Here is a 17,316-nt window from a genome sequence, read left to right on the forward strand (position 1 = left end):
AAGTAATAATTTTCCATCTCTCTCATTAGCTTTGATTTTCTTAAAGAAATGAACCAAGTGTTGCTTTTTCAAAAACAATTTCCATCACCAGTGATAAAGCTGGCATGTGATATGCTTCAATAAATATTTGCTAAAAAGGATAAAATAGGACCACAGCACAGCTGGGAAAACACTGCTACCTTGTACAAGGTAGTACTGGAGAACAAGAATATTATGAATAATAAAATACACCCAGGTCTTTCCTCCCTGTGTGGCTTTGGAACACAGTGGCCAGGAACACATGGTCTCTGAGGAGAGAATTGGTGATTTCACTGAAAGACTCCATTCCTTCTAGTTCCTTCTACCCTGTGGGGGAGAGGCAAGGAGAAAAAAACTTCAGCTTCCAACACTACTTGGTTTCTCTGTATTTTGTTTCCACACGAATGAAATAAATACAACTAATATCTTATTTTAACTTGAACAGTAGTTTTCTATGAAAGACAAAACAAGCAAGCATATAAAAAGGTCAATTTATTATACCTTTTGTTTGGTGGGATATCAGTGCCCTTTAAAACCCTACTATTCAAGTACAAATGATTATGTTTACAAAGTATTTACAATTTCAGTCTTCTTTCTTTATATTTTAAAACACAACAGCTATCTGGACACAACAGTTAACAAAAAATCCTGAAGGTGGCAAAAGGGAAAGCCTCTGCCTGAAGAGGCTCACTTCAGTCTCCTGCTTCCCCCAGCCCTCTGACCACCGCCCAGCCCCTACTAGAGCAAATGCCTCTGAATCAATGAAAAACTGCGTGACTGATTTCCGTGATGGCCAATTCCAGTTTGACAGTGTTTGGCTGCTGTCTTTATATTTTATGTTCTGAAGATTTCTTTCAGTCATTACCACTGCACTGTGGGGCGGGGGTGGGGACCCTGTTCTGCAAGGTAATATGGGTTTCTGCCAACAGTATCAATCTGAGGAAACCTGGAAAACACCACCCTAAACTCACACTTAAATATGGAAAGTTTAACCTTTAAAACAGAAGGTCAAGAAAACAATACACTGGAACTTTTACCTACAAATGACACTACTGAAGACTATGAGGTCAGTGGCGACATCTAGATGTTAACTAAATTGAGTGAGACCAATAAAACTATTTTCTCTCCCATATCTTGAGACAGGGAATTGCGAAGGAAACAACTTCTTTCACTCACATGGTAAGACAGGGCAGGAGTTCCACACTGCAAATATTCAGACTCCAGTTCTGTTCTCTTAGAAGGCTTTTGAGAGACTTTTCTAAATTTCTCTTCTAGTGTTCTAGATTAATAGAGGACTTCTATTCAGGCAGCTATTTCTAGGATATTCTAAACACTCAACATTTCACCACCATCTACAAAGAGACCGTCAACACTCCATGAAAGAACAAAACCATCGGCTGCACAAATTAAAATAAGCTGAAAAGGAGAATTCCTTTTTAGCTCTGCACATTTGAGGATTAAAAAAACTGTAGAAACTCTCCTCAGCACCCAGCTATGAAGTATTTCCTGCACGCAGCACTCTCTCATCACAGCAGGTGCCAAAGCACAATGAACAAGTCAGAAGTGTTCCGTTTGGTGTGGTTTGGTATTACAGTGTTCTGTTTTGGTTGTTCAATTTATTGAAATGTTAAATCCCTCCCACTTTCAACACCTGATTTTAACTTTTTTCCAAATTTCATGCCAAGAAGGCAAAAATGAGCTGCTTAGTTGGCTTCACTAAGGTATCAATTGCCATATTACTGTCCACATAAATTGATGGGAAATAAGGAAAATTCAGGACAGAATACTTTCCTTTTTGTCATAAAAAGTGATATAAAGGGGGAGGAAACATTGGTTAAAATGAAAAATCTCTTGGTATGCTAGAACTGTTCCTTAGTACACAGAGACCTCACACAACCTGATCTCCAGGACCAAAACTGTAAAATATGCACAGAGACAGAGCAGAGAGGGTGTCATCAGACATGTGCCTTTTCCTTGGGTGGACACTTCCAGGTAAGCAGACATCATCACCCAATCAAGTCCACTGCAGTTGCCATAGTGGGAAAAAAAAAAAACCTAAAAGCAGCAAACACAGGGCCACCTCTCTGCCCCTCAACCATGGGGCTGCCACCCCAGAGCTTGGACAGCTCCCTGCTTTAGGCAGAAACCCAAGCAGCCGATCTACTCACAGATGAGACATGACAAGTCTAGTATGAAGATGCCACCACATCCATTTCTGTAGATTATATTTGTAGGTGCATAAACACACCACCTGTACACAGAGACTTCTCACCTCCGCAGGTCACGCTTGGGCTGGGCATGAGAGCAAAGGGGCGATGCAGGCTACCTGCCCTCAGTGGGCGTCTTGCCCTACCCTGCACTCAGCAGTGCACTCTGCAATGTGACAACCCTTGCACAGCACTCTGGGCCCTGAACCACTCCCAGATGGGAGCCTCACAAAATCTTCAGGAGCTGCCTCAATACTCTAAGTCCAATTACAAGTTTATCCAAAACCTGGGAAAATACTGTGGATGTACTGGGATGGGAACAGTCCCAAAGGTTCCGTTTACATGGAAACTGGTCACTCTAGGGGAAGCCACACCTGTGCTCTTTGGAATGAAAATTCAACCTCAGGTCACTTCCCTTCAACACCAGCTGGGGACACGTTATGAATGTGCTTCAATGTGTATCAGTACTAAGCCTCTCCTTTAAGGGTCCAAACAAGTCACATTTTAGGAAGGAGGGAAAAAACCACACTGGTTTTCTCTGAGATGACCTACCTTAGATATTAGACAGTTTTTCTCCTCCCATACTGTGTTTTCAAATAGGAATAAAGAACCAAACAGAGGCAGATGCTGTCAGACCACATTTTAGCTTCATATGCTCTACTTTATGACTCACTGCACCTTCCAAATGGCTGCTTGCAATGTGCAAAACACTGTACACTAACAGAGAAATTCTAGCTGGCTTTCAAGACCCAGCACTATTGCTCTGGAGGAGAAACTAAAGGTCAAACATCCAGGAAAAACTGCCACTGTCACTTTTTCAACCAGTTACATAACACAGAAAGGGTGTTCGCTGAGGACTGCTGCTCCAGGTGCCGAACATCCCACAGGACCCAGTCCCAGGGTTCAGTAAATAAAGTCTATCCCATCTTGGTGGGACAGTGCGACACACAGGTAGCCTGCCTGGGGCTGCCCCTCTGTCCCAACTAGGGGCACGGAGGCTTGGTGGGCGTCTTTAACCTGACGGCAGGGACCCTCATCTGGAGCTTGGGCTGCTGGCTTGGGCTGTCGGAGGTGGCTGGCACCTGGGCAGGGGTGGGGACGCCAGGGGTCTGCAGCTGGGCGGCCGCTGTGGTCACCACTTGCTGCTGCATGAGCTTCTGCTGCACCACCTGTGCTGTCGCTGTCACCGCAGGGATCATCTGGACCTGCTGCCCAGCAGCTGTCGCCTGGGTGAGAGTCACAGTCTGTGGGGAAGCCTGAGCCAAAACAGAAACACACAGTGGAGAAAATGCATGTCAGGTGACACACAATATTAAACATTCTTGGGTACGGGAAGGAGGGGTGTTTAGAAACTTAGCTAGCACAAATGCATCTGTGAAATGTAAAAACTACCCACCATGTCAAAATAGGACCTCCAGTTTCTAACCAAACAAAAGTCAGAACACTGAACTATTGGTGCTTTTAGGCTAAAAGTGGATGATGCCTCTGAGGAAATGCACAAGTCAACAACGGGACTGACAGTGCTGGTGTTCAGATTCTAATACCATTTGGTTTCTTGAAATCTACATGCCAGTGTGATTTTGAACAAAATAAAATTATTTTAAAGCACTGCTTTTATACTTTTATATTTCTCAGCAGTAAATAAAATGGTAAGAACCCGAAAGCTAGGCTCTGTTAGGAAGGTGTTAGGTTGGTGCAAGAGTAATTGCAGTTTCAGATTGTGAATTTTAAATCATTGTACTAGGCTCAAACACATTTTCATTAGTCAAAACAGGAACCATTAAAATCAACACATTTTTGCCAATGGGAAGTAAGTTTGCTGATTCTTGTACCATAAAAATCTGTGCTTCTGGACTCAATGAATTCTTGAAAAGCATTTTCTGCATCTTGCTTGTGGTTAAGGTGTTTTCCCTGCAAAAAGCTACTAAGAGGTCAGATGAATATGGTGGATGAGGCAAAACTTCACAGCCCAATTTGTTCAATTTCTGAAGCATTGGTTGTGCTATGTGCAGTCGGGCATTGTTGTGAAGAATTAGGCCCTTTCCACTGACCAATGCCAGCTGCAGGTACTGCAGTTTTCAGTGCATCTCATTGATGTGCTGAGCATACTTCTCAGATGTAATGATTTTGCCAGGATTCAGAAAGAATTCAGAAAATGAGACCACCAGCACACCACCAAACAGTGACCATGCCCATTTCTGGTGCAAGTTTGGCTTTGGCAAGTGCTTTGAAGCTTCTTCTTGGTCCAGCCACTGAGCTAGTTGTCACTGCTTGTCGTAAAAATAATCCACCGTTCGTAGCATGTCACAACCTGATCGAGAAATGGTTCATTGCTGTGTACAGTAACAGAAGACAGCACTTCAAAACAATGATTTTTTTAAATTTGCAGTCAGCTCATGAGGCATCACTTACTGAGCTTTTTCACCTTTCCAATTTGTTTCAAATGCCCAGGGATTGCAGAATGGTTGATGCTGAGTTCTTCAGCAATTTCTCAGGTAGTTCTAACAGGATCAGCTTCTATGATAGCTCTCAATTGGTCATTGTCAACTTCCGATGGCTGGACACTACGCTCCTCATCTTCAAGGCTCTCACCTCCTTTGCAAAACTTCTTGAACCACCAGTGTACTGTATGTTTGTTAGCAGTTTCTAGGCCAAATGCAGAAAATGCAATGGCACCCCACTCCAGTACTCTTGCCTGGAAAATCCCATGGATGGAGGAGCCTGGTAGGCTGCAGTTCATGGGGTTGCTAAGAGTCGGGCACGACTGAGCCATTTCACTTTAACTTTTCACTTTCATGCACTGGAGAAGGGAATGGCAACCCACTCCAGTATTCTTGCCTGGAGAATCTCAGGGACGGGGGAGCCTAGTGGGCTGCCGTCTATGGGGTCGCACAGAGTCGGACACAACTGAAGCAACTTAGCAACAGCAGCAGCAGCAAGCCAAATGCGTCATTGATATTGTGAGTTTTCTTCCCTACTTTACGACCCATTTTGAATTTGAATAAAAAAAAAAAATCACTCAGATTTGCTTTTTGTCTAACATTTCCATAGTCTAAAATAAATCTAAAATAAACAGGAAGTAATAAGTCATTAGCAAAAAACATAAAGCGAGAACTGCATGTTAAAATGATGTATAACACAACCACATTTATTAAGAATGTATTCCGGTATCAAACAGCAAATTTCAATAAAGCAGAAACTGCAATTACGTTTGCACCAACCTAATAAGCCCTGGTTGCTGCCTGTATTATTTCTACTTCTGAATGCAAGGTCAATACGAGCAGATTCTCTTTTGTTTCCCTAAAACTCATGTGTGGTGGCTTCAGCTGTCAGGATACACCTAAGATTACTGGCTGAAGGAAGAAGCCCAGAAATGAGCCCCTTCTCTGTACATGTGACACTAATGATATCAAATGTTTTTCCCAAAGTTAATTGCTTTTTCTGTACTATGAAAATGACAAGCAGTTCACTAGGAATTAAAATTCTGTTTCCTCAGGATGAAACCAAGATCTCTCTCTGTGAGTACCTCCTAGGTGGCTCTGGTCTCCGGACCCTACCTGTTGGGAAGCAGAGGCGACCTGCTGGATGCTGGCCACAGGTGTCTGCTGTTGGACGACTTGAGGGAGTTTTGCAACCTTGGACAAAAGAAAAAAGGCCAAACACAGAGGCCGAATCAATGTGTGCACAAAAAGAGATTTCTTACCCTTTCTCTCCTTCTCAGGTCTTAATGCAAAACAAAAACAAAAACAAAACCGCAGTCAGATGCCACAAAATAGAAACTCTCAAAGTGTGCTCACCTGGAATCCAGAAAATTGGTTATTGCACTTTGGCACTGAATAACAACTGTCTTCCTAATCTGTAATCATCTGTAATCTGAGGCTTTATTGGTCTCATATTTCAGACAGTCACATTTTTCTTTTACTAAAACTTCTGGAAGTTTATATGAGAGAATTAAATGGAAGATGGAACATTTGGGTGCCATCCCAGGAGTGCTTCCACTGTGAAGTGCCCTGGACCAACACCACGGTTCAACCCTAGTCCAGAGATGTGCCAAAAAGTGGTTACTTCCTCATTTTTCTTCATCACAACTGAGATATTCCTCTTTATAAAACAAAATTTTCCACCTGATGGTCACTTTTTGTAAACCTGCATATCGTGCTGTCTTGACACAATAAGACAATTCAGGCCATCTGTCTACTCAGGGCTTCAGGGGCACCGGCTCACAGAAGCAGAAGGGGCTCCCGAGTGGGCAGCTGCTGGGGGCCATGGAAACCCTGCTCAGGCCTCTAATTGGTAGAACAGGGATGAAAATAAGTCTTGCCCAAGATAATTCTAGAGAAAATGTGAAATTATATGATGTACTTGCAAATAACAAGCTCTGAGTAAATATGAATTCTCATTAAGAAATTAAAATTAGTCAAGAGACATTTACTAGTTTACTATAACTTAAATCAAAAACTCTGAATAGAATTCACTGAGATCAAAGCAACTCCTGACTAAACCCTGTGTGCTTCCTCTGACAGGAAAGATGGGCTGTCAGCTGCTATAGCACATGGGCCACAGCTCAGACGGGCAGACACTGAATATGCTGAAATGCCGTGGATAAAACTAAGGTGACACCTATTTTTTTTTATTTTACCCTAGCCCCTCTTTATTTTTTTAATTGGAGGATGGTTGCTTTACAATGCTGTGTTGGTTTCTGCCATACAATACTAGGAATCAGCCATAACCATATAAATATCCCCTGCCTCTTGAGCTCCCTCCCACCCCTCCCCTAAGGTGACATCTCAAATGCATCAATAAATTTGCAGATAGTCCAGAGCTCCCCGCTCCAAAATCTAAGCAAAGAGGGGAGACCCCAAGCCATAACAAGGCTCCCAAGACCCTGTGCTGCAGGTGAAGCCTTAGACTGGGTTTTCACCACCCCCCGGGTGTGGCAGACAGGGGACGCATCCAAGCCCGCTCTCAGGAGGAGCTAACAGGATGGCCTCATGCTGCCCCCTACAGCTGCAATCCTGTCACTCAAAGGGTCTGTGAGGAAGTCACCTGTCTGAGGCCTCAGTGCTGGGCAGGGGAAGAGGAGACACAGGCTGCGAGGCCAAACCCTCAAGCCACAAGCTCATGCCGTCCTGACTGCACCCACAGAAGCCTAGCAGAAGAACCTACCTTCCACCCAAACCTCAAAGCCTTCCCACAAACAAGCTTCAAGGGAAACTGGATCACAACAAGACAATTTCTATAAAGACAAAAACCCCACAGTTCCTGAGGCAAGAACAGTGGAAAAGAAATAAGTAAAATCAGATGAACTCTGACTTCAAATAGAGGAATCACCAGACGTGCACAAAATAGTACGCTGCTGTGCGTAGCCTGTAAACACACAGGTGAACAAGAAACTGCACAGACCACACAGATCTGAGATAAAAACAAACAAAACTTCAAAGAATAAGAATAAAGTAAGTATCACCAAAATTAAAATTCAATCGGCAAACTTTTAACAGCAAATTAGACCTAACAAAAGGGAAAAGCATTGAAATGGGAGGCAGGTTACTCAGAATATAGCACAAAGAGACAATGAGAGGAAAACACAGAAGACTGAAGGTACACTGAGGGCGGGAGATGGAGCAGCGGTGGCATCTACCGCAGTAACGGCTGGCCAATGCCCAGGTGCCAGGGGATCAGATACCTAGCCAGGGCGTCATGGCGTCAAACCCAAGACAAAGAAAGGCACTTTCCAGGCAGTGCTAGTGGTAAAGAATCTGCCTGCAATGCAGGAGACAGAACAGACGTGGGTTTAATCCCTGGGTTGGGACGATCCCCTGGAGAAGGAAGTGGCAACCCACTCCAGTACTCTTAATAGGGAAATCCCACAGACAGAGGAGCCTGGGAGGCTACAGTCCGTGGGATGACAAAGAGTCAGACATGACTGAGCAGGCACACACAGAGTTTCTTTATAGTTTGATGCTATAGGAAGTGTTTGTCCAGGTGCAAGTATTGCAGCAAAAGGCCCCAAGTCCCAGCCTGTCTCAAGACCACCAGTATTTCTCAAGCAACAGTTATACACAAGACACTGGGCTAAATGCTGAGATTACAAAGATGGACAAAGAAAAGATCTCAAAAGAAAACAAGAAAAGACAAGTTACATAGAAGCAGTGACCCGCTAGACAGACATCTGACTTCTCATCAACAATAAAAGACCAGGAACAGGGACAGCTGTTAATGTGCTGAGAAAATAAATGTTCGTCTAGAATTCCACACCAAGCAGAAGTACCTTTCAGGAACAAGAGTGAAATACATGCATTTTCAAACACTACAGGAAACTCCAAAGAATGGACTTCAAGCAGAAGACAAGTAGTTTTACACAAAAGTGACAATGACACAGGAGAGAACTGTGATCACAGCACACGTGGGCACAAAGGCTAGAGTGACAGTGTGACAGGCCAGCACACAGAGCAGAGCTGGGATGGGCTCGTGCTGCTCTGTGAAGAGGCGACCTGCACATGGACAATTGAGGATAACCGCTTCAGAGAACCCAGAGAGAACAGGCGATTTTCAAACAAGAAGAGGAGAAAAAACATAAAGACAAAAATAGATAGACAAATGGAAGAAGAGAAGACAAGTAAGGCAGAAATGAGAAAACAGGACAAGCTGAAAACCCAAACAAAATGGAAGCTAAAGGCCACCCTTCCAGGTCTTGCCACAAAGGCGAGCAAATCTGTCACAGGTAGAGGACCAAAGCTGAGAGGCAGGACGAAGGCAGTGCAGCAGCACCCACCCGACCATTTCCGTGACGTGTGTGAAATAGATAAAGTGCAAGAGGGAAACATGCACCAGAAACTTCTGACACAAAATGGGTGGAGTTCTCAGTTTGAGGCAGAGCAGGATGCCAGACCAAAACAGAACTTCAGAGAAATAAAAAGTTTAATTTATGTGTAGCTAATAATAAAGGGCTTTCCAGGTGGTGGTAGTGGTAAAGAACCGGCCAGCCAATGCAGGAGACCAGGGTCCAATCCCTGGGTCAGGAAGATCCCCTGGAAAAGAAAATCGCAATCCACTCCAGTATTCTTGACTGGAAAATTCCATGGACAGAGGAGCCTGGCAGGCTACAGTTTATGGAGTCACAAAGAGTTGGACATGACTGAAGTGACTTAGCATACACACAATAATAAAAAACCTAATATAAAAAACAAAAATAGAAAGGAATATAAGGAAACATGGATAAATCCGAAATCAGAATGGGAGATTTTTTTCTTCCAATTTTTGGACAGGCCATGCAGCATGTGGGATCTTAGTTCTCTGACCAAGGATTGAACTCATGCCCCCTGCATTGAAAGCATAGTGTCCCAACTACCGAAGCTCCAGGGAAGTCCCAGAATGGGAGCTTTTAATATACCTCTCTCATAATTGACAGAATAAACCTGACCTGGAGGTGACAAAGGGAGCCCACAGCCACACCCCACACTACCACAAACCACGTCTCAGCACACTTCCCTGCAAGATCAGCGGTGGGCCAGGGCTGCAGTGTGAAGAGCAGCGGAGGGTTTGGGCCAGGTAAGGCTGAAGGTCAGGAAAGAACTGCTGTCCTGGGGCTGGAAGAGGAGTTGCAGTGCACAGGAGGGTCTCAGGTATTGGAGGTGCACACCTCCAAGGAGCCATCCTCAGGCAGCTGGAATGAAAACTGTGCCCGGGGGTCGCAGGGACACGACTTCCCTGGTTGTCCAGTGGTTAAGAATCCACCTCCTGATGCAGGGGATGCAGGTTTGATCCCTGGTTGGGGACTAAGGTCCCACATGCCCCAGAGCAACTAAGCCCAAGCGTTAAAATGCAAGATTCCGAGTGCCAAAACGAAGACCTGCCACAGTCAAGAAACATAATAAAAACAAATAAAAACCCTGTGAGGAATGGCAACTGGCTGCAGATATGAATCTGGACTCATCAGTAGAGATGGGCTCACAGCCTCAAGACTAGAGCGACCACGAGGAGAGGGGTGCAGACAGAGGGTTTTTAAAGACAAAACACCAAACAACCAAAGGAACAAAAACTTGTAGCCAACTAGATCAAGAAGGGAATTTTCTTATGTGCTGAAGGATGAGTTTAAAAACCCAACCCTGCAGAACGACCGTAAGGAGAGCGATGTGGCCGAGCTTCCTGTCTGCGTCTGCCCTACAAGCCCTCATGAGCAGGAAGAATGGCAAGGAGGAAGGGGAAGGAGTCGCCACCAGGACTCACAGGTGACAGTGTCAACACAAATGATAGAAGAACAGACTGAGGCTGCAGGATTCAAAAGTCAACACACACAGTGCCTTAGAGACACACGAAAGAGAGGGAACTTACAGCAGAGCAGCAGAGAGCGCTATTACTCAGGAATAAACCCAAGATGAGCAATAAGAGCCTTATGGGAAAAAAATAAGAAACTTACTTGAAGGGCCTTAAAGAAGATGTAAATAGTAAAGCGTGTCTCACGTTGGTGAATCTGAAGTCAAGGCTGTAGAGATGTCTACTCTCCCCCAAACTGATCTACAGGGTCAATGTAATTCTAACAAAAACCCCGTCAGTTTGATTGTGATATGAACATTTAATATGCTGACTCAAAATTCAGAACTTCTGTTCATAAAGTGAGTGAGAAGATAAGCTACAAGCTGGGAAAAGTGACATAGACCCGAAGGTGAACCAAGATGTACAACTGCACCGGGAAGCCCCGAACAGGCTCGTCCCTTGAAAGGGGCCCCAACAATCCGCAGATTCACCAAGGACAGAATCACACGGCTGCTAGAGGAAGGCAGACAGCAGGCTGGGCCACCGTGGGTGGAGGCCAGGGGACCACACAGCGCCTCAGCGGGGTGTGTGCCCAAGCCCCACACCCCATCCCAGACATTACATGCGGCGCTTACACGCAGGACCCACAGGATGTGTGACACTGGGCTGGGCGGCACTGGGAGCAGCAGAGGGACAGAGCTCTCGAGTTCCTGAAGCACAGGACGACCACGAGCCCTGGAGGAGCCGCACCAGCACAAAGGCTGCCACTGCGGTGGGCCCTCAGCACGGTCCCCAGGCCACACTGCGGGCCCCACAGTGCGTTTCATGGGGTGCTGATCTGTGGTCCCCCAAGTCTGCTGTCAGTCCACAGGCTCCCTCCTACTCACCTGGATCTGCGTCTGCACCTGCTGGGTCCCGGCCAGTTTCTGGGCCTGGGAGATGGGTGTGGTGAGAAACTGGGTTTTAAGGGCTGGCTGGGTGGCGTAGGTGACCTTCTGCGGTTGGCCCTGAGCAGCAATCTGCTGTGCTGTGATCTGAGGAAAGAGACCGCCCAGGGTTAGAGCTGCGTCCCCGTCTCAGAGCCACCAGGCCTCCTCCCGGGCCCTGCCTGCCCTCAGGTGCCCACAGCATTGACCATCCCAGCTCCCAGCCCTGCCTGTCCATTGCCCCCACCCCCGGCACTCAGTCCTGGGTCATCCCTTCCTCTCCTGGGAGGTCCCCTCACAACCCAGGCTGGGCTTCATCTCCACATTCTCTTCAGAACCTGGGGCCACGTCAGCTCATCAGGTGAGTGAGCGAGTGAGTGAACTTGACAAGACAGGAGACACACGTGCACAATTTCTCAAATCTAATTTTAAGAATTTGACATATACTCAAACACATTTAGGACAAATAGAAACAAACTATATGCACAATTTTTGCACCTTTAGTCTGATTTTTAGCTTTCCCTGCCAGGAGAATTTAAATACTATTCAGAAACCCATGTGTAATATACAGACCATATATTTGGTTAAAAAGTCATCTCCACGAACAAACATTTTTAAGGTCTCAAAAGTCTTCTTTCAAGTCATATGAACATACAGACCAGCACGTTCCTAAAGTCCTTCTCTCTTTTAGATGTTGGCTAAGCCTCCATGCTGACCCAGCCCTGCCTGTCCAGCCACAGTGCCTCCCTGCCCAGCACTCTCCACTCACAAGTCACTTCACGTGTCAGTTTCTGAGAATGGGTGCCAGCGCCCACAGAGCCCTCAGCACACAGAGGGAATGTTCCAGCTCCGGTTCAGAAAACAGATACAACATGGAGTTCACTATCAGCAGTCAGAAATCAGCACGATGATCAGCCTACATCATCATCTGTAGGCCAGGCTTCACGCCACCAGAAGCAGATGGGAAACAGAATGCCTCGCACTCTGCTCCTGCTCGTCAACACGGGGCCTGCAAGTACAACCCCGAACCCCCACCTCCAAGGAGGACTTGCTTTTGGGAGCTGAATCAGCCCAGAGCTTCCTCCCAGCCTTTTCAGTCAGGGTATCACCAAACACACTGACAATACTCCTCTTGCAGTACCTTTGTCCGCTGTCTCTTCCCTCCCTCCATCCATGCTCTGAGCATGAGTGCCAGCGTATACACACTCTCTCACATGGACACAGTCCTTGCCTGGCCTCCTCTTGACAGCTCGACAGCTGTGGCCTGGCTCCATCTGTCCGGTACACCCAGGTGGGTCACACACCGTGAGCTATGCCCGTGTCCTGGAATCCTTCTGGCCCCTCCCCAGTCATGCAATTCCACAGACTGAGTCCATCATGGCTGCCCCCACAAGCCCTCGGTGCATGGGGGTCCCTCTCCCTCCAGGGCAAACCCTAAGACCATCCTCTGTGCTGCCCAAGCCCACAACCATAGGGTCTCCTGTGTGAAGAGGCCAGGCAGCCAGGCAGGGCCCATTCAGGACCCTCTCCACTTCTGTGCACCCAATGCTTGGCAGCAGGGCCCACCTCAAATGCAGAGGGGATGACTAGGGGCCCCAGTACCCAGTACCTTCTGCTGGACAGCGGCAGGGCCTGGGGCAGCCTGTGGCTGGATGGCCTTCTGCTGCTGGACGGCTTGCTGCTTGAGCTTCAGCAGCTGCTGGACGTGCACGGGCTGGGCCACGACAGTCTGTCCTGCGAACACCAAGCAGATCATTTAATCACGAGCACCAGGGACGAACAAGGTCTCGGGACTCACACTGAGTTCAGCTTCAGTGATTTCTTTATAGAAAACAACAGCTTGAAACGGTGCTGAGACAAATAAAGCCGTCCCTTAGGACAACTTTAAATGTTTCTGGGTTCATAATAATATTCAGACAAAGGTCTGGGAAGTTGAGAACGTTAACGGTTAAATCAATGGACACCTCCGCTAACACACACTGTGACACAAGAGGGCTGAGGGCCATGGCTACTAGAAAAGGCTCGTCAGCTCCACTGAAGGCCGTAAGCAGGGGGTGACGTGCAGGGGGAGCAAGGGGTGGTGTGAGACAGGCACCTGCGGCTTTCTGCGGCTGCCCGATGGCCACACTGATCCCAGCAACGTTCATGGGCAGGGTCGTGACGCCCGGCGAGGAGACCACAGCTGCTGGCACTGACACCACCGGGGGCTTCGCCAGTGCCACCTGGGCCGGCTGGGGCGCTGGGGCCTGCATCTGCCCTTGCGCCTGCAGCTGTGAAGTGGGGACCCGGGTCTAGACAATGAAAATAATGGAGAGTCCAGAGATATTCAGGATTCCATGCATCTGCAAACATTTCCCACCAGAGGTCAAGTGGTGAGAAACTGAAAAATTCATGAAGGTGCAATGTGGTGCTCAGCTAACAGAAAACATCTTGCTGTGGGCTGCCTACGCCACCTGACCATCACCAAGAGACGCAGAGAGCAGGGCTCAGAAAGCCCCACGTGTGCCCGGGCACACTGCCGCTCAGCCACGGCTCCCGTCCTGTCCCACAGTGCACGTGCGCCTCTGCCTCGCCCTCCACCTCAGAACCTCACAGCAGCCCCAGACTGTCACGTCTCCCAGTCTCATCTCTAGTCCTTCAGTGACAACCCTACCCTGAAACTACTGCCACAGCCTCCCAAGGGCCACCCTCGGGCCCCATCTCCTGAGACTTTGTTATCACACTGCTTCCAAACACTTCTTTCCTGAAGTTGTATCTTTAAAAATGAAAATGGAAATAGACCCGTTTTTACATGTACAAAAACTCAGAAAAAGAAAATATGTCTTATCCGTATGGCTCACTGGGAAGGTGTGTAAAATGAGATGAACTTTAGGTATTTTGTAATCTGAGTCTCTTCCTTTTGTAACAATCCTTTTTCAAAGCTGTGTACTATTCCACCATGTGCATGCTATACAGTCTATTTAGTTAACTCCTTAGTGATGGCGATTTAATTCTCTCCTAACATTCCCAATACAAGTTTGTATATTTATCACCGTGTACTTGTTCTATTATTTCTTTAGAATGTAACAGAAATAGAACCACTGGGTAAGATAACGTGCACGTTTCTTAGCTTAACTGACTAGAACTCTCTCCAAAGGGAGCCAGTTTCTGCCTGTAAGTCCCATTCAAGGAATGGGCTCCCCAACCTGGCCTTCAAGTGTGATTACTACTCTGCTCACTTGAATCGGCATTTTTTGTGAACACAGGCAACACCAAGCTTGCTCTCACAATTTTTATCCACTTCGGTCCCTTCTCTTACAGACTCAGAGTGAAGCACACGAGAAGCAGAGCCTGGACCCCCAAATTACAGCTGTGTTGTGGGTGACGAGCTGTAGGATCTGGGTGTTACTAAAGGTGTGTGACTTGGTTTCTGCACCTGCAAAATGGAGTTAGCATCACAGCACCCACTCCCACCTCAGCAACAATCAGGTGACAGGCAGAGAGGCTCAGGCAGCACCCAGCCCAGAGCAGGGTTCCTAGTGCTAGATGTCACCAAGTGGGACAGAGTCTGGCCCACCGGACACTCCCTCGACTTCTGCTTATTGTGACTGACCGTCCCAGACACCCCTCTCCCACTAGCATCATCCCCTCCTTCGGAAATCTCCGACATCTTGCCGTGCTCACGGAGCGCTGTGGTCCCGTAGCCCAGCTCTGGGGACTCGCTCGCCTCCTGCCTCCCACAGCCTCCCCTCCACCTGGCAGCACCGACATACTTTCCACGTGCCAGATCTCATGGTCCCCTTATCCCCCACGTAAACCCTGCTTTCCCTCCATGGTCTGGCTTGCTCCCCTCCTCCCTGACCTCTCAGGCCGCCATAAGCTTTGTGACATTGATGTTCTGGAAAAGCACGACTGTGTAAATGTTTCCCATACGTGTGCTGTGCTTCGCCCTCTCCAAGGAGAACTTAAAGTTCCTGGGGAAAGACCATGTCTTTACTTGTCACTCCACCATCACACCTGCAAGGGCCTGAGCAAGCAATAACAGTTCAGTTAAAACGTTAAGAAGACGCTGCTCTGGAAAAACAAGCGTATCAACGGGAACTTACGAGCCGGGCCACCTGGAGGTTGGCCACGGTGGTGCCCGTGAGCAGGGCGCCGGGCCTCGGGGCCGTGACCGTGGTGAGCTGGGGGCTCTGCTGCTGCGTGGGCTGCGGGGGCTGCACCTGCACTTGAGCCGCTGGCTGCGGGGGCCCCGCTGGGGCCTGTGCTGGGGGCGCCTGCTGGGGCAGCTGCAGTTTCTGCTTCTGCATTTTGATCAGGTGTTCCTAAAACCCAGATAAAGTAATCTTTTCATCAACATTAACTGTATTCCACTTTGTATATATCTTGGTTTTAAGTTACTGTTCTACTACCCATTAAATACTGAAGAAAACAGTGGCTACTAGGCAGTCTGCAAACAATCCTCCAGGCCTTTGCCAAACATTTTTTAAGTGTTCGTTTATCACTGATGAAAACTAGCAACTGTGATTTGACAGATCAGCAAATCTGACACAAAATTTCTAGGTTCTGATCACTCATAAACAAGTTAATTTAAATCTGCAGTATCATCAAAAAAATTCTAAAAGTCTTAAAATCATAGTCCTTCTTGAAACTTTAAGATGTATTATAAGCAGTAGCTCTAAATTTTGTATTCCAACTGTCTCCAAATAAAAGTTTAATTGATAAATAAACCCATGTCTTTAAAAGAAGTCAAAATAACAAGATAAAAATATTCTAGGGAATAAAAGATTATTGAGGAAAACTGATATTGAGTTATTCATTCATGACTATCAGATCTCTTTCAAGATGCTGAAAAAGAAAAGGACTTTGCAACTGGTTTAGGAGGGGCCAGGGAAGAGAGGAAAGGAGTCAGGTGCATGAGTGGGTCAGTGGGGCTCTGAGCAGCTGGAAGCAGGAAGCAGGTGACTGAAGGCCCTGCCATCACAGAGCGGAAGAAGCAGGGAGGTGGGGGGTGGGGGGAGGCAACAGCATTGGGAGCGGCACAGACCCGCTCTGACAACTCGCCCCTGCTGGGCTGAACAACCCTAATTCAGTGCTGCTCGTCAGCATTCCGCAGCAGTGGACATACTCTGGAGCTGGGCTGTCCAATGAGATGGTCACAGTCACGTGTGGCCTTGCACCCTTGAGCTGTGGCTGGTGTGACAGAGGATGGAAAGTTGAGCTTGGTCACATTTTGTTTCTGTGGTGTGCACTCGCGCGCCCCTCCAGGATGAAGTCCTGGCTGGTGCTCGCAGGTTCTCAGGCCCTCCAGGGCCCTGGGCCCCTCTGTCACCCGCAAGGGGCAGGCCCGAGGGCAGGTACTTACTGTGGCAGCTCCGACGGCCAGCTGCAATTCTAAAATACCATCTTGTTTCTATTACATACGTTTTTCTGGCTCCTTTCTAAGTTGACTATTAATGCTTTTCCACTTGTGGCAGTATTTCCTTTTAAAATGAATGTATTTGGTTGTATAACAGCGCAGGTGATATAGCAATTGGCAAAATTCAGGAACATCAGTACTCAAATGACTGACACTGAGAAACGATAATGCAAATGAACTACTCCTAGAGAAACCAAGTCTTCACCACCTTGGCTCTTAAACTGTAGAGGAATGCTTTTCACCAACATTTTCTCAGGCTGGGAAAAGGGTCCAGTGGCCTTCAAGTTCTCCCTGGAGCCTGAGCTGCTGCACACAGCACAAGCAAGCAGGTGGGAAGATCCATCTGGAAATGGGGATTAAGGCCTCAGAGAGCTGGGAACAAGCTGGTCACGTGATCATGGAAGTGGCCCTGTAGGCAAGGTTGTTTCTAAACACAACATACACACACTTCCCACATAAAGACGATGGCAGGTTGTGCAGAACATACTCTGAATGACACGACACAACAAGGCGT

The 17,316-nt window shown here is 47.3% G+C and overlaps 1 protein-coding gene across 2 annotated transcripts in view; it reads right to left on the reverse strand.

Moving 5' to 3' along the window:
* Window positions 1-547: 547 nt before the first annotated feature.
* EP400 (E1A binding protein p400) overlaps window positions 548-17,316 on the reverse strand; it is an 86,936-nt gene continuing 70,167 nt past the window's right edge. For both annotated transcript variants that reach the window (XM_068989659.1, XM_068989658.1), the window contains 6 exons: window positions 15,490-15,708; window positions 13,500-13,695; window positions 13,014-13,138; window positions 11,366-11,512; window positions 5,783-5,860; window positions 548-3,481 (listed from right to left, as the gene is read on the reverse strand). In XM_068989659.1, the coding sequence (XP_068845760.1) occupies window positions 3,209-3,481; window positions 5,783-5,860; window positions 11,366-11,512; window positions 13,014-13,138; window positions 13,500-13,695; window positions 15,490-15,708 (1,038 nt within the window). In that variant the 3' untranslated portion in view covers window positions 548-3,208. The remainder of the gene's footprint in view (window positions 3,482-5,782; window positions 5,861-11,365; window positions 11,513-13,013; window positions 13,139-13,499; window positions 13,696-15,489; window positions 15,709-17,316) is intronic.

The sequence above is a fragment of the Capricornis sumatraensis genome, chromosome 17, assembly GCF_032405125.1.
Source record: "Capricornis sumatraensis isolate serow.1 chromosome 17, serow.2, whole genome shotgun sequence".
NCBI classification, from domain to species: Eukaryota; Metazoa; Chordata; class Mammalia; order Artiodactyla; family Bovidae; genus Capricornis; species Capricornis sumatraensis.